Below are 16,022 nucleotides of genomic sequence, written 5' to 3'. Positions count from 1 at the left end.
GCCGTCGTTGCGGCGGCGCCCATGTGGCTGTCACGGGCTGCTTGTTAGCGTTGCGAGCCGGCCCATGCCTGGAATGCTCACGATTGTTGAATCTTCAGTTGCACACTAGTTGCACCATTTATTAATACCCGCCTGGAGCCTCGGGCACGAACTTGGGCACGACGATCGCCGCGAGATTTCCGCGACGGGTACCGATCGAATCGAGCTTAGTAGTAGGCGACGCGGTAGAGCGCGGCGGTCGAGAGGACCGCGAAGAGGACGATGGGCCCGAAGAACGAGTGGACGTGGTACATGTACTGGTCCGGGCTGACGTTGAGCGACTCGAGGTACTCGGCGCCCGTGTTGAAGCAGACGTCCTTGCCGACGAGGTCGTCGCTGCAGGAGCCCTTGAAGTCCATGCCGCGCCAGAAGGCGATGAGCGCGGCGTTGTACAGGTGCTGGAAGGGGTCGAGCTTGTAGATGGGCTTGCACCAGTCCTGGAGCTCCGGGTAGGGGATCATGAGGCCGCAGAAGAGGACCATGAGCGTGAGCACGGTGACGCCCTTCTGGCGCGCGGGGTCGAAGTCCTTCGACGGGTTCGCGGCCCCGAAGAAGAGGCCGACGAACATGAAGAGGCAGGGCCCTAAAAAGACGAGCGCCGCGAAGGGCAGGAAGAACTTGCCCCGGGAGTCGATGAGGAGCACGAGGGGCGCCGTGAGGCACAGCGCGCCCCCCGCGTGGAACAGCAGCATGAAGAGCAGCTGCGACGCGAGCCACGGCCCGAACGCGAAGAGCCCGTTCTGGACCTCGCGCCGCACGAGGTTCTTCATGTCCGGCACGAAGATGATCGTCTGGACCATGGCCGTGCCCGAGCCGCAGACCAGCGTAATAAAGAGCAGCGAGTCGAGCGTCGACGCGTCGTTCGCGAGCACGGGGCTCTCCGCGTCGCGGTACCACAGGAGCCCGAAGACGATGCCGAGCCCGAGGCGGATGCCCATGAAGGCGGCGAAGATGTAGGGGTTGCTCACGGCGTCGACGACGTTGCGGTAGAACAGGAGGCCGAACTGCGCCGCGTAGTCCTGGCCGTAGCGCGCCGAGCTCAGCTTCTCGAGCTTCCGGAAGACGTTCCTCGGGAGCAGCGAGTGCTGGAGCCGGTGGAGCCGCGTCGGCGGCGTGAGGAACGCCGTCACCGCCGCCTCCTCCGCGGGCGTGGCCTTGGCCGCGGACTCCTCGAGGTCCGCGCGGTACAACACGGACGCGCGCCAGACCTGCACCGCGGCCTGCGCGTTCGACGTCCGGCCGCCGCCGACCTCCTCGCGCAGGCGGTTCATGTACGTGTCCAGGGGGTTCTCGTTCGCGCCCGGCGCCCAGGACAGGTTCGCGGAGAAGTAGTCGACGACGGACTGGACCGGCCCGTGGTAGACGAGGCGCCCCGTCTGGAGCAGCGAGATCGTGTCGAAGCTCAGCTCCAGGATGCGCATGGACGGCTGGTGGATCGTCGCGATGACGACGGCGCCCGTCGCCTTGGCGACGCGCCGGAGCGTGCCCGTGACCTCCTCCGCGCGCGCGCTGTCCAAGCCCGTCGTCGGCTCGTCGGCCGCGAGCACCGCGAAGCGCGCGCCCACGGGCACCTCGGGCCGGATGAGCTCCATGCCGATGGAGCAGCGCTTCCGCTCGCCGCCGGAGACGCCCCGGCCGCCCGCGCCGGGGCAGATGGGCGTGTCCGCGCACTTGACCAGGCTCAGCAGCTCGAGCGTCTCCTCGACGACGGCGTCGGCATCGTACGCCGCGATGCCCCGGAGCCGCCCCGCGAAGGTCAGGATCTGCCGCGGCGTGAGCGTCTCGAACATGACGTCGTCCTGGGGCACGAGGCACGACGACTCGCGGCGGAGCCGCTTCTCCGCGGCCGCGTGGCCCAGGGAGACGCGGCCCGCGACGACGCGGCGGCCCGACGCGGAGCCGACGTCGCCGATGAGCGAGTTCATGAGCGTCGACTTGCCCGCGCCGGAGCCGCCCATGACCGCGCCGCAGGCGCCGCCGCGCCACGTCGCCGTGACGCCCTCGAGGACGACCTTCTCCTGGACCGTCGCGGACGACACGGCGATGCTCAAGTCGCACGCGGACAGGTCCGGCGCGACGTCGCGCGCGGTCGCGACGTCGTCCATGAGGTCCGGCGACGAGATCGACGGCTTGAGGCCCCCGGCCTTGGGCGCGTCCGACGGCGTGATCGTGATGTCGCTGGCCTGGGACGCGAGCCGGTTCCGCGGGAACGCGCAGTACGAGGCCTCGTTGCAGGGCACCGCGAAGGGCTCGGCCTTCTCCGCGCGCGCCGTCTCCGTCTCCCGGACGGACTGGCGGAGCGAGAGGAAGGCGCAGCCCGTGAACCAGACGAGCACGCAGCCCAGGAGGATGAAGTCGCGCGCGAGCTGGTCGTAGTGCAGGTCCTTCGAGGATAAATAGTCGTCGCCCGTCGCGTAGCACGTGACCTCGCCGTCGTCGAGCTGATCGTCGATGGCGTCGCAGTCCGAGCCGTCGGAGAAGGTGACGCCGTGGAACTCGTCGATGGCCAAAATGGAGTACGCGTACTGGACGGGGTTGAGGTAGTAGAGCGGCACCGCGAAGGCCGGGAGGTCCGACTTGGGGATCAAAAAGCCCATGAACAGGATCTGGAAGAAGGACACGGGCATGTACATCTGGACGACCGTGATGTAGTCCTTGCACATGGCGCCGCCGGCGATGCCGACCATGACGCCGTTGAGCACGACGGCGTAGATCGCGAGGAAGAACTTGAAGACGTTCGCCGGGTCGCCGTCGAGGGACGTCATCGGGTAGACGATGCCCACGAAGGGCACGAGCGCCGCGGCCTCCAGGATCATCGTCGACAGCGCGTAGGCCGCGAACCAGGGGCCCACCGCGTAGAGCCCGTTGCGGTGCTCGCGCCGCACGAGCGCCTTCATGCGCGGCACGAGCAGCACGGTCGCGCCCATGGTCTGGAGCGCCGTGTTCAGCATGATGATGCACATCAGACCGCTGATCACGCCCGCGTCGGCCATGGACATGTTCTCGCCCTTGTTCCAGAAGACCGCGCCGAGGATGAGCGCGAGCACGGGCCGCGCCATGAAGACGCGGAGCCGGGCCTTGTTCCGCACGAAGTCCACCATGAAGCGGCGCAATAAAATACACGTCTGCGCGACGAGGGGCACGCCGTCGACGTCGCCGTCGTCGCCGTCCGCGTCCCGCAGCTTCGCGCCCGCGCGGCCCTTGCGCGTCTTCGCCCACGCGTCCACAGCTAACTTCGCCCCACTCTCCGTCTTCACGCGGCGCATGATCTCGTCGATGGGGTTGTCCATGGGGAAGGGCCAGCCGACGGGGCTCCCGTCGGCGACCTTGAAGCTCTCCGCGGCGAGCACGCCCGCGGGCGCGTCGCCCGGCGGCGCGGAGAAGAAGTGGCCGAGCATGGGCGTCGTCGGGCCGTGGTAGACGACCTTGCCGCTCGCGAGGAGCGTGAGGCAGTCGAACCTGGCGATGGTGAGCCAGGACGGCTGGTGGATCGTCGCGATGACGACCTTGCGCCGCCCGAAGGCCTTGCCGCCCTCGACGTCCTTGGACTCCTCCTTCCCGTCACTGCCCGAGCTCGCGCCGCGCGCGACCGCGGACAGCACCTCGACGACGGACTCGGCGAGGGAGCTGTCGAGGCCCGACGTCGGCTCGTCGGCGCAGAGGCAGGACCCCGAGTCGTCGACGAGCTCCATGCCGATGGAGCACCGCTTCCGCTGGCCGCCGGAGATGCCCACGCCCTCGCCGAACTCGCCGACGATCGTGTCCGCGCACGTCTCGAGGCCCAGGTCCACGAGCAGCGCGTCGACGCGGGCCCCGATGTCACCGACGCCCTTGAGCGCCGCCGCGAACGTCAGGATCATCCGCGGCGACAGCGTCGTCGGCATGATGTCGTCCTGCGGCACGAGCGCGCACGCGCGCCGCCGCTCCGCGACGGTCATCGCCGCCGCGCCGAAGCCCACCTTGCCCTGGACGCACTCCTCGGCGAGGTCGCCGATGAGGCACGTCAGCAGCGTCGTCTTGCCCGCGCCGGAGCCCCCCATGATGGCGCTCAGGCACCCGCGCCGCCACGTCGCGCAGATGTTCTTGAGGATCGTCACGCCGGACGCGCGCACCGTGACGTCGTCGGCGACGAGGTCGCCGACCTCGTCGCCGCCGCGGGCCAGCAGCGGCGCCTTCTCCGCCATGGCGCGGATGGGGCAGCCCAAGCAGTCACACAGCCCGGCTGAGGGGTCCTGGAACACTGCATGTTCCAAGTACCGATCTTCGAAGTGCTGCTGTATTGAGGTTTGGCCTTCGCCAGCTCAATTACCACAAAGGTGAGCGCGCGCGATGATGAAGACGCTTCTCGCCGCCGCGCTGGGCGGGGCCGCCGCCGTCGACCCGGCGCCGACCATCGCCATCGCCCCGAACGTCAACCTGCCGTACGTCGCCCTGGGCACGGGCAGCGGGCAGCACGGCTCCGTGGCCAACGCGACCGCTCTGTGGCTCGGGTCCAGCGCGGGCAAGGCCATCGACACGTCCATCATCTACGGCGACCAGCCCGCCATCGCCGCGGGCATCGCGGCGCTCGGCATCGATCGGTCCGCCTACTTCCTCGAGACGAAGATCGTCACCGAGGACTTTCGCCACTACGCGAACCACACGTCGATCGCCGCGGAGATCGACGAGAACCTCCGGGAACTCGGCGTCGCCTACGTCGATTTGTTATTGATCCACTTCCCGGGCACGGCGTCGGCGAACCGCGAGGCCTGGATGGCTCTGGAAGCCGCGCTCGCGGCGGGCCAGACGAAGGCGATCGGCGTCAGCAACTTCGGCAAGCTGAACCTCGAAGCGTTGAAGCTCGCGGCGACGGTCTGGCCGCCCGCCGTAAATCAGCTCGAGCTCTCCGTGTCCTACCATGACGACGACCTGCTCGCCTACCACGCCGAGGAGGGCATCGTCGTCCAGGCGTACTCGCCGCTGTGCGGCGGCTTCAACGGGTCCTCGTGCACGGCCCACGGCGGCAAGAACGTGCTCACGGTGCCCGAGGTCAAGTCGCTGGCGACGAAGTACGGCGTGAGCGGCGCGCAGATCGGGTTGAAGTGGATCGTCCAGCAGGGCCACCCGCTCGCGACGTCCATCTGGAACAAGGACTACATGGACGAGGACCTCACGCTCTGGAACTTCAACATCTCCGACGCGGACATGGCGACGCTGAGCGCCGTCTACCAGCCGGAGGAGTAATTTTGCAGTGTTACTCCTCCCGCGGCCGCTTCTTCCGCGCGACGACGTCCAAGGCGCAGGACCCGTCGCCGCGGAGCTCGAAAAGAACGTCCGTCGCCCCGGGCTCCCCGACGTGGAACCTCGCGAGGCGCCTTGCGTCCGCGCCGCGGCCGTGGAACCGCACGGCGAGCGCGAAGGCGTCGACGGGACCACAATCCGGGACCGCGACGCGCGCCGCGACATCCTCGAAGGGTCGTTCAAAATCAAACGCGCAAAGGACCGTCTCGGACGCGACCTCGTAGGCGTAGTCCGCGAGGTCGAGGGGCACGAGCGTCGCCGCGGCCTCGCGCCAGGCCGCGGCCGCCGCGCCGTGGGGCAGGTCCAGGATGGAGTCCGGCAGCGGGCCGTACGCGGCCCGGAGCTCGTCGGACCGGAGCGCCTCGAGGACGACCGTCGCGCCCCTCGGCTCGACGGCGGCCGCGTCCAGCGCGTTCGCGCGGCGCCAGAAGCGCAGCGCCGTCGCGAGCGGGTGGCCCTCGAGCGCGTGGTAAAACGGTTCGCCGACGACGACGCGCCTCGGGGAGACGTCGTCGAGCGACCGCGCGATCTCCACGCGCGCGTCGACCCGCGACGCGAGCAGCGCGTCGCGGTCGTCGCAGAGCACGGCCGTGTGGGGACACCCATCGGCCGCCGCCGCGGCCAGCGCGACGGGCGCCGAGTCGCCGACGTCGACGCGGGGGCGCGCGTCGCCGGCGGAGGCGCGCCGCGGCGGCGCCGCGTCGAAGGCCGCGAGGGCCGCGAGGCGCCCGTGCGAGCACCAGACGTGCCAGCCGCAGGAGCAGAGCGCCGCCGCGTCGGCGGCGGGCGCGCCGCGGATCGACACGTCGAAGACGACGGCCTCGTCGTCGTGGATCGCCGTGAGCGCGATTTCGTCGCCCGCTCGGACGTCGACGCGCGCCGGCAGGGGCATGGCCATCTGGAGCCAGTGGTCCTGGTACGGCCCGTCCGGGTCGTTGGACGTCGTCAAACCGAAGCCCAGGTCGAGGCTCCAGTAGAAGACGACGGCGTCCGCCGCGCCGGCCGCGTCGGCGACGACCGCGACGGCCGGCGCGCGGTGGCGCCCGCGCTCGGGGATCGTCGCCGCCTCCAGGCCGATGGTCGCGCAGGGCGCCCAGGGCGTGAGCCGCGCGCACCCCTCGAGCGTCGCGAGGCGCGCGGGCGCCGCCGCGAGGCCGCCGACGCAGCCGCCGTCGCGGTGCCACGCGACGCCGCCCGTCCCGTTCCGGGGCCCGCGCCGCGCGGCGAGCGCGGGGCAGGCCACCAGCGCCGCGTAGACCGTCGCCGCGCGCGGCACGCAGACGGCGTCTCTCCTAACCGTGCCCGAGTCGAAGCACTCGCGCAGCGACGGCAGCATGCCCTCGCCCAGCAGGCCGTGGTCCACGAGCTCCGAAACCACGAGGACCGCGGGCGTCGGCAGCGACACCTCGTCGGACCGCGCGTTGACGAGCGTGCAGGCCTCGCTCCCGACGCCGTGGGCGTCGAGGTGGGCCCGCGCGAGCGCGCACATCGCCGGCTCCATCTCGCACGCGACGACGTGGCCTAAGGCCTGGTCGCAGAGCATGAGCGTCAGGAGGCCCGTGCCCGCGCCGATCTCGAGCGCGACGGCGCCGCCGCCGAACCGCGCCGCGACGGCCTCGGCTGCGCCGGCGATGGCCGCCGCGTAGGCCTCGTTGCGCGCGCCGTCGCGCAGCATGGCGACGATCCACTTCTTGCGCGCCAGGTGGGCCGCGGCCTCGTCCTCCGGGGACTCGCGCCAGGCCAGCGCGCCGCGCTCGTCGAGGGCGCCGACGAGCGTCGCCGTGGCGCCGCCGCCCTCGGGCGTGACGCGCAACGCGTCGAAGATGGAGCGCTCCATGCTTTTGCTCGCTAACATCAAGGTCTACTGCTTGCACTTTTGATACTTTCGGTTGGTGAACAAAGGAGATGAGACACGCACGAGATCGGCGGCAGGCGCCCCCATTTCCAAAGGTTGCCCGCCAAGGATCCTGTTGCGCGCCGCGCGTCGGCCGCCGAATTCCGGAGCAATGCCGCACGGCAGCGAGGCGGTCGTCGAGGCCGCGGCGGCCGAGAAGACTGCCAACGAGCTTCAAGTTGATGCGGAGGCAGCCCCGGAGGCAGCCCCGCTGGCGCCGCCGCCGCCCGCCGCGCCGGCGGCCACGGATGCGCCCGCCGACGCCGCCGCGCAGGAGCCGGACGCCGCCGCAGCCGCGGCCGACGCCGCGCCGCCGGCGCCGGCGCCCGAGGCCGTCGACGACAAGCCCGCGCGCGGCGGCCGGCCGCGCCGGGGCCGGCCGCGGGGCCCGCGCGAGCGCAAGGACGGCCCGCGGTCCGGCGCGCGCCCGGGCGGCGCCGGGCGCACGATCTGGATCGGCGCCGCGCACCGGTCGCTCAAGGTCTGCCACGAGATCCTAGGCGCCGCGCTGCCGGACGCCGTCCGCGGCTTTCCCGTGACCGTGCACGCGATGTACGAGGACAACGTCAACACGGCCTGCGCCTCCTCGGCGTCGGTTTCTCACTCTCACGCGTATGCCGCGCGGCGCAGGCAAGGGCGCGGCCATCGCCGCGGACCGCCTCCGCGACAAGGGCCTGCGGCTGACGATGCTCCCGCCTTCGCGGCGTCCGTCGCTCTTCGCCCGCGAACCCCCCCCCGCCGTCCCCCAGGTCCTTCCGCGACAACCGCAACGAGCTCTCGTTCCAGCTGGACCTCGGCGCCTGCGCGGCCCTGGCGCCGCCCGCGGCCGCGGACGCGCTCACCGTCGCGTCGTCGACGGACTACAGGGTCCTCGGCGGCGCCGTCGCGAACCGCCTGCGGGCCAACAAGGTCACGAGCCTCCGCGCCATCGGCAAGAAGGCCGTCTGGGCGGCCATGCGCGCCGTCGCCGTCGCGCGCGAGTACACCGCCGCGGACGACCGCGCCGCGACGCTCGCGCGGACGCCGCGTCCTCGTTTTTTTTTCTCGGGCGGCGACGCGGCGCTCGTAGGCCGTCACGCCGCGCTTCAGCGCGGTGCAGCTCGCGAACCGCCCGGAGCCCTCGACGGCGCTCGAGCTCATCTGCACGCCCCTCGAGCCGGCGGCCGAGCCCATGGCCACGGGCGAGTGAAGGATCCCCCCCGCCCGTACAGACGCTTAGCCCGGCTCGTAGCCCGGCGGCCGCTTGCCCGAGCAGTCGCGGTGGAGGTAGTGCTTGATCGCGAATTTCCGCACGCCCCGGTCCGCGGCGGCCAGGCGGTCCCGCTCGGCGACCGTGCCGAAGAACGTCGAGCCGTGGCAGTCGTGGCAGTCCGCGCAGTCCGGGTGGCACCGCGCGTTCCCAAAGGCCGCGAGGCTCTCGTTGGCGAGGCCGAGGAACAGGTTCGGCAGGTACCACTCCTCCAAACACAGCTTCGTCGCGTCGCAAAGACACGTCCGATGGTTGAGCCGCCCGAGCGGGCCCCGCGCCGCGAGGAACGCCCGCGCGGCCTCGAGGAACGGGAACGGGTAGAAGCTCCCCTCGTGCTTCTGCTGGAGCGCCTTGCGCCCATCGCCGAAGAGGGGGTCGGCGAGCAGGCCGCGGATCGCGGCCCAGTCGCCGTCGTCGTCGGCGCCGCCGCCGGCGCGCGCGGCGGGCAGGTCCGCGAGGCCGGCGCCGTAGGCCGACGAACCGCGGGCGACGACGTAGGCCTCGAGCCTACCACGCACGACGGTGACGATGTCTCATCGTTGTCCCACCCCAGATCTCTCGAAAATCGTCACGGCCACAGGACGCTGCCTCGAGCCCCGGCGCGACCCAGTACAGGTTCGCCGCCGCGAGCACGACGTGCGTCGGCGGCCGCGCGAGCGTACCTATACGCGGCGCGACGTGCGGCGTCGAACGGCGGCGCGCGAACGCACCCAGCAGCCCGACGTTCCGCAGGTGCGCGTGGAGCAGCGAGCCGTAGGCGCGGAGCACCGGGACGCACGCCGGGTCCACGAGCACCCGGTCTCCGGAGAGCGCCGCGCGCTCGGCGGGCGTCGCGGCCGAGTAGCAGCCCACGTGGACGACGACGAGCGCGTCCGAGGAGCGCAGGATGTTCGAGACGGCGTCCCGCACGCCGCAGGCCGGGTCCGAACTCACGAGGCTCACGGCCACGTACGCCGTGCGGTTCGCGGCCCAGCGATCCGCCCGGCGCTCCGCCGGGGCGGCCTCCGCGACGTCGCAGCAGCCGGCCAGCGAGTCCTCGAGACATTCGGCGGCGCGCGGGGCGCAGCCCGTCGTCCGGTTGGTCGGAAGCCACGCGGCGTGGGCGCGCGCCGTCTCCCAGGCGACGCGCCGGGCTGCCTGCGCAGCGCAATAGGCAGCCGAGGGCACCTCCGAAGCGTACTCGCTGCGCGCGGCGGGTCCCAGGTTCTGGTACCAGTTCGGCGGACGGCGGAGCTGGCGACGGTCGTCGCGCTGGCACGCGGCGAGGACGAACAGGGTGGAGGCTGTTCGAAGCATGCTGCCATCGGACGGTGCAAGGAGTGGGATGGTGCCGGGCAGCTTGGGCTTGCTATTGGTCGAGCTACTCGTAGTTGAAGGCCGCGGCCGATCTGCGACCTCATCGCGCTTCGCCGCATTGCACCTATGGCTCTCTCTCAGATCCTCGTCGCCCTGGCGCTGTCCAGCGCCGCCGCCCTGACGCGGTCGCCCATGCGCATGTCCGCGACGGCGACCCCGACGCACGTGACGACCAAGTCCGACGCCATCATGGCCGAGGCGAAGACGGTCATGCCCGGCGGCGTGAGCTCGCCGGTGCGCGCGTTCAAGTCCGTCGGCGGCAACCCCATCGTCTTCGACAGCGTCAAGGGCGCCTACGCCTTCGACGTCGACGGCAACCAGCGCGGCGCCCGCGTCCGACGGATCCGCGCGACGCCCCCGCCCCCTCGTTTCCGCCGCCGCCCGACTCGGGCGACCTTCTCCGCGCCAGGTACGTGGACTACGTGGGCACCTGGGGCCCGGCGATCTGCGGCCACGCCAACGACGAGGTCAACGAGGCCCTCGTCGAGTGCCTGAAGAAGGGCACGTCCTTCGGCGCGCCGTCGGCGAACGAGAACGTGCTCGCGAAGATGGTCATCGACGCCGTGCCGTCCGTGGAGATGGTGCGCTTCACGAACAGCGGCACGGAGGCCTGCATGGGCATGCTCCGCCTCGTGCGCGCCTACACGGGCCGCGAGAAGGTCATCAAGTTCGAGGGCTGCTACCACGGCCACGCGGACGGCTTCCTCGTGCAGGCGGGCAGTGGCGTCGCGACGCTGGGCCTCCCCGACTCCCCCGGCGTGCCCGCGGGCGCGACCCAGGGCACGCTCGTCGCCGAGTACAACAACCTCGAGTCCGTCGAGGCGCTCTTCGCGGACCACGAGGTCGCGGCCGTCGTCCTCGAGCCCGTCGTCGGCAACAGCGGCTTCATCCCGCCGTCCAAGGAGTTCCTCGAGGGCATCCGCGCGCTCACGGAGAAGAACGGCGCGCTCCTCGTCTTCGACGAGGTCATGACGGGCTTCCGCATCTCCTACGGCGGCGCGCAGCAGCACTTCGGCGTCACCCCCGACGTCACGACGATGGGCAAGGTCATCGGCGGCGGCCTGCCCGTGGGCGCCTACGGCGGCAAGAAGGAGATCATGGAGATGGTCGCGCCGGCGGGCCCCATGTACCAGGCGGGCACGCTCAGCGGCAACCCGCTCGCGATGACCGCGGGCATCAAGACGCTCGAGATCCTCTCGCGGCCGGGCCAGTACGAGAAGCTCGCGGCCCTCACGGAGAAGCTCGTGGAGGGCGTCCTCGCCGAGGGCAAGGCCGCGGGCCACGCCATCTGCGGCGGCTCCATCTCCGGCATGTTCGGCTTCTTCTTCTGCGACGGCCCCGTCGCGAACTTCCAGGAGGCGACCGCGTCGGACACGGACAAGTTCGCGCGCTGGCACCGCGCCATGCTCGAGCGCGGCGTCTACCTCGCGCCCTCCCAGTACGAGGCGGGCTTCATGTCCCTCGCGCACACCGAGGAGGACGTCGAGAAGACCATCGCCGCGGCCAAGGAGGTCTTCGCCATCATCTAGGGTGGCGGCACGCTCGCCCGCGCCGGACCGATCCACGCGCGCCGCCGCGCGCGCGTCGGCCAAGTAAACCCGCCAAAGGAAGAGTGGTGTGGGAGCGGGGGCGAAAGGAGCCGCCGACTTCGACCTCGGGCGCTGGAGAACTCATTTGATTGAAGGGAACCGTCGACGTTGAGTAATTCGTTGAGTTGGTGCTTTGCCCCGCGGCGTTTTGAGTCGTGGGCAACCACCGATGCTGCTGCCCCCAGGGATGCGCTGGGCTGCGCGCGCCGCGCTGCTCGTCGCGAGCGTCCGCGCCTCCATGACCTGGGAGGAGGCGCAGTGCGTCGTCGCCGGCAGGCGCATCGCTTTCTTCGGCGATTCTCTCTCGCGCTTCTGCTACTTTGGGTTCAACACGTTTCTGGCCACGGGCGAGGTGCGCGACCACGAGTTCGACGTGAGCGAGGGCGACGGCGAGAACAGCAACGACTACGACAGCTTCGACACGTGGAACGACAACGGCCTCGTCAGCGACGGCAAGAACCACCGCATGCACCTGCGGAAGGACTTCGCGGAGTACGGCGCGCACACCGAGTACTACTTCATCCAGAACGTGTGGTACGACGACCTCGACGACACGCCCCTGGAAGCGGACGTGGAGATCGGCGACGCCGACAACGAGGGCTTCATCGCCGACATCGTCGCCGGCGACGAGACGATCCGGTCCATATCGCTCGACCTCGACGCGGACGTGGTCGTGTTCAACATGGGCTGGTGGGTGCTCAAGCACAAGTACGTCGACTACGACTGCGGCGAGAAGTGGGACTCGAAGTGCGCGGACTGGTACGAGGAGATGATGGAGCTCGTCGTCGAGAACCTGCTGGTCGCGGACGGGCGCGTCGGCGTCTACAGGACGACGTCGTGCTGCGGCGAGGAAGCTGGGCAGGAAACACAAATATTCAACACGACTTCAATGTGAGCGTATTCGAAAGTTTCAACGCGAGGCTTTCCGCTGTGCTTCAAGAACTCGACTAGAGCGAGTCGACTCGTCCAAAAATCAGCCGAATCGACTTCGATTTGACCGAGCTAGAGAGGTTTGAAGTTTGGCTGGACAGGGCCATTCCACTGGTCGTTTCCCACAGGCGAGAAGCCCGACGACGAGTACGACCTGTGGATCGACTCCATCGAGGCCATGAACGACGTCGGCAGTCGCGTCGCGTCGGCCGCGGGCGCGTCGGTGGTGGACATCTTCCCGCTCTACGGCCTGAGCGACCTGCCGAGTGCGACGTTCGACATGAAACACGCGAACGTCGCGAGCTGCCACGAGTGGAACGAGCTCATCCTGCGCGCCGTCGACGACGCCGCGGGCACGGCCTGCTTCCCCCCGGCGCCGACGCCGCGGCCGTCCCGCGAGCCGACCTACGCGCCGTCCTACGCGCCCACGGCGCCGTCGTACGCGCCGACCGCGGCGCCGACGGCGCGCGAGCCCACGCCCGGGCCGTCGCCCGCGCCGACGCCGCGGCCCTCGGCGGCGCCGTCCCCGGGCTGGCCCGCGGGCTGCGTCGACGACGAAAATTGGCACAAGAAGAACGCGCCGAGCAAGGACTGCGCGTGGGTCTCGGACTATCCCGGCGGCCGGTGCCTCGTCGTTGGCGCGGACGACAGCGTCGCCCACGAGAGCTGCGATCGAGCCTGCGGCTGCTCCGCGCCGCCGACGCCGCGGCCCTCGCCGGCGCCGCCGTCCGTCGCGCCCGCGCCCGCGCCGACGCCGCCGCCGACCGCGGCGCCCGCGGCCTCGCCGACGCCGCCGCCGACCGCGGCGCCTGTTGCCGCGCCGCCGGACCCGACGCCCGCGCCGTCGCCCAAGCCGTCGCTCGCGCCGTCGCCGCGGCCCACGCCCAACCCGACGCCCAACCCGACGCCCGACCCGACGCCCGAGCCGACGCCCGAGCCGACGCCGGCGCCGACGGTCGCGCCCGGGTCGCCGACCAAAGCTCCCGTCTTCGCGCCGACGCCCGCGCCCGTCCTGTCGCCGACGGCGGCGCCCGTGGCGACGTCGCCGAGGCCGACGGCCGCGCCGGCGCCCGCGCCGACGCCGCTGCCCGGCAGTCCGACGCGGGCCCCCGTCGCGCCCGCGACGCCCGCGCCCGTCGCGCCGAGCACCGCGCCCGTCGCGCCGAGCCCCGCGCCCGTCGCTCCGACGCCGTCGCCCGTCGTCTCCGCGGCCGCCGCGGCGACGGCCACCGACGCCGCGGCGGGAAGCTCGGACGACGAGGACGACGACGACATCGAGAGCGCGTCGCTGTCGCTGCCCGCGGTCCTCGGCATCCTCGCGGCGCTCCTCGTCCTCGCCGCCGCCGCGGTCGGCGCGACGTACTACAAGCTCCGGCCCAAGCCGGCCTTCGCGCCGACGACCGCGGACGCCGACGCGGCGGACGTCGCCATCCCCGTCGAGTCCGACGACGCGCCGTTCTCGCCGACGAAGACGTCCAGGTTCGCCGCGTCCGCCGCCGGGTCGCCCGCGGACCGCCTCCGGCGCCTCCGCCAGGACTCGCTGGAGGGCACCGTGTCCAGGCAGGCCCTCGACGACCACCTCGTCGAGCTCATCGACCACCTCGACCACACGACGGCGCTCGCGCGCGACGCGGCCGACCCGCCGCGCGACAGCTCGTGGTCCGCGCCCGACGGCGTCTCCGTCCAGGTCGAGATGGCCGCCGACCCGCCGGCGCCGCCGGCGGACCTGTCGCCCATGAACGTGGTCGTCGAGGACCCGTTCACGGACGACGAGGACGACCACGAGGCGCACATCCACCTCGACGAGCCCACGTCGCCGCTGCCCTCCCACGTGCTCGCGCGCCTCGCGGAGAAGCCGCGGGCGGCGGGCGTCTAGGATGATCTTACTTGTCGTTATAGTCATTTTTTACGCGCGGGCTATCTTTTCGAGCTCGTCGATCGCGCGCTGGTCCAGGTCTCGGTCAAGGCCGCTCATATACAGCTCCCCGACGCAAAAAATCGAGCGCCTCGGCGGCGCGCGCGTGGCCCTTGGCGGCCGCGCGACTGAGCCAGCGGTCTGCTTCCGTGAGGTTCTCCTCAACACCTTCACCAGCACCGTAAGCCATGCCCACCGTTGTCTCCGCATCCGTTTGGCCTTGTGCGGCGGCGCGCATAGCATATTGGAAGGCCTCCACGAGTTTTTCATCCATGCGGAGCAGGTTCCCGAGACTTAGGCACGCCGTCGCGTTTCCGCGGTCCGCGGCCATCCGATAGAGCTGAATCGCCTTATTCCGGTTCAGCTTGACGCCATCTCCAGTTTCGTACAACCACGCAAGTGCCGACATGGCGTTCACTTCTCCTAGCTCCACTGCCCGCTTGTAGATCTTCGCCGCTTTTTTTGTTGATTTCACGACGACCCCTCGAAACCCAGCCTCTGAAGGCGTGAAGTAGGCATCTCCTAGTGCCCGGATCGCTTCCGGCACGTCGTTCTCCGCGTGGCGACGAATCCGCGCAAGGCTCTCTGCCGGGGTCGGGTACGGCGCTCGACAGAGAGGACACGGCACACCTTTCGTCTTATTCATGCACGCCCTGCAGACAATCCGGCAGCAACAGGTCCGGAAACAAGGCGACAGGTTTACGTCCCAGTCCTCCAAGCAGATCGGGCACCGCGACTCCTCACGCGCATCCACCGACTCCGGCTCCGGGTTCGCCTCGCGGCGCTTGCGAGCGGCTTCGTGTTCCGCCGCGATGCGCGCACGCACCTCGTCGGCGTGCGACCGCGGCGCGGGACCGTAGACGACCTCCGGCGGGGGCGTCGGCGCTTCGGCCCGCGCCGCCTCCGCCGCCCGCTCGGCCCGGATCTTCTTACACGCCTTCCGGTGGCCGCGGTCGCGCCAGTCGATGCGCTGACAGTCCGTCGAACAATACTGTGTTGTGCCGCAGGGACATGGGAGCTTGGCCTTCTCGCCGCAAATTGTACAGGTCAGCCGCAGTTTAAACGCCTTCGCGCTAGCCTATGGATGAAGGGGAAGGTTTCAGGGGTCACAACGACGGCGGCCCCACCTTTTTCGCTTCGTATTCGCGCTGCTTGATCTGCCACTCCATCGCTCACCTCCCCCCAAAAAATTGGGCACTTTTTTCATGCTGGCAGAGACCAAAAAAAGAGAAAAAAAGAGGAAAAAAAAAGAAAAAAACCGGCGCCGAAGGCGCCGGAACGGCGCCGGAGGCGCCGAAGAGGCGCCGAAGGCGCCGGAGGCGTAAAAGAAAGAAGGTGGGGACCTTGCTGCGTCCCTCGAACTCCGTGAGAGTAGTACCGAAGCACCATCATCATGAGTGGTCCTGTGCTGAGAAGATGCCCAAAATTGGCCTGTTTGGCCAAAAAAAGTAGCTGGCCTGCGACCAGCAAGCCCAGGAGGAGCCGCGAGGCTCCAGGGGCGTAGGTAGGAGAAACACAACGGGGCTGGCAGAAAGCCAGCTGGGCCAAGCTGCCGCTCAAACGAGCCATATTGGCATGAATTTAGGTGAAAATACAGCCGTTTTGGGACCCTGGGCGTGCCAAAAGGCTCTCTCTGCATCTGCCCAGCAACCCGCGGCGACGTTCGTAACTGGCGATGGACGCGCGACCGACAGAGGCCCCGAGCGAGGCGCGGACGGGGCCGCATCAGGGCCGCGGTGGCCGTCCGCTGTTCTCGGTCGCGACGATCTC

At 70.4% G+C, this 16,022-nt stretch overlaps 4 protein-coding genes across 4 annotated transcripts; 2 read left to right on the top strand and 2 right to left on the bottom strand.

Annotated features, from left to right (window-relative positions):
- Nucleotides 1–206: 206 nt before the first annotated feature.
- AURANDRAFT_61430 (hypothetical protein) lies at nt 207–4,223 on the bottom strand (the record flags this gene model as incomplete). Its single annotated transcript, XM_009034941.1, has 1 exon — nt 207–4,223. One exon carries the CDS (start codon nt 4,221–4,223, stop codon nt 207–209), a length of 4,017 nt encoding a protein of 1,338 aa, XP_009033189.1.
- Nucleotides 4,224–4,371: 148 nt separating this feature from the next.
- AURANDRAFT_19947 (hypothetical protein) lies at nt 4,372–5,262 on the top strand (the record flags this gene model as incomplete). Its single annotated transcript, XM_009035021.1, has 1 exon — nt 4,372–5,262. The coding sequence occupies one exon, from the start codon at nt 4,372–4,374 to the stop codon at nt 5,260–5,262; it is 891 nt and encodes a 296-aa protein (XP_009033269.1).
- A 10-nt stretch (nt 5,263–5,272) lies between these two features.
- On the bottom strand, nt 5,273–7,156 carry AURANDRAFT_61429 (hypothetical protein; the record flags this gene model as incomplete). The annotated part of the gene is made up of 1 exon (XM_009034940.1): nt 5,273–7,156. One exon carries the CDS (start codon nt 7,154–7,156, stop codon nt 5,273–5,275), a length of 1,884 nt encoding a protein of 627 aa, XP_009033188.1.
- Nucleotides 7,157–7,325: 169 nt separating this feature from the next.
- Nucleotides 7,326–14,213, top strand: AURANDRAFT_70752 (hypothetical protein; the record flags this gene model as incomplete). The annotated part of the gene is made up of 6 exons (XM_009035022.1): nt 7,326–7,765; nt 7,963–8,278; nt 9,900–10,066; nt 10,228–11,329; nt 11,661–12,206; nt 12,513–14,213. 6 exons carry the CDS (start codon nt 7,326–7,328, stop codon nt 14,211–14,213), a joined length of 4,272 nt encoding a protein of 1,423 aa, XP_009033270.1.
- Nucleotides 14,214–16,022: the final 1,809 nt, after the last annotated feature.

The sequence above is a fragment of the Aureococcus anophagefferens genome (genome assembly GCF_000186865.1).
Source record: "Aureococcus anophagefferens unplaced genomic scaffold AURANscaffold_2, whole genome shotgun sequence".
NCBI lineage: Eukaryota > Pelagophyceae > Pelagomonadales > Pelagomonadaceae > Aureococcus > Aureococcus anophagefferens.
The sequence above is the reverse complement of the archived record's forward strand: the minus strand, read 5'-3'. Positions and strand labels throughout refer to the sequence as shown.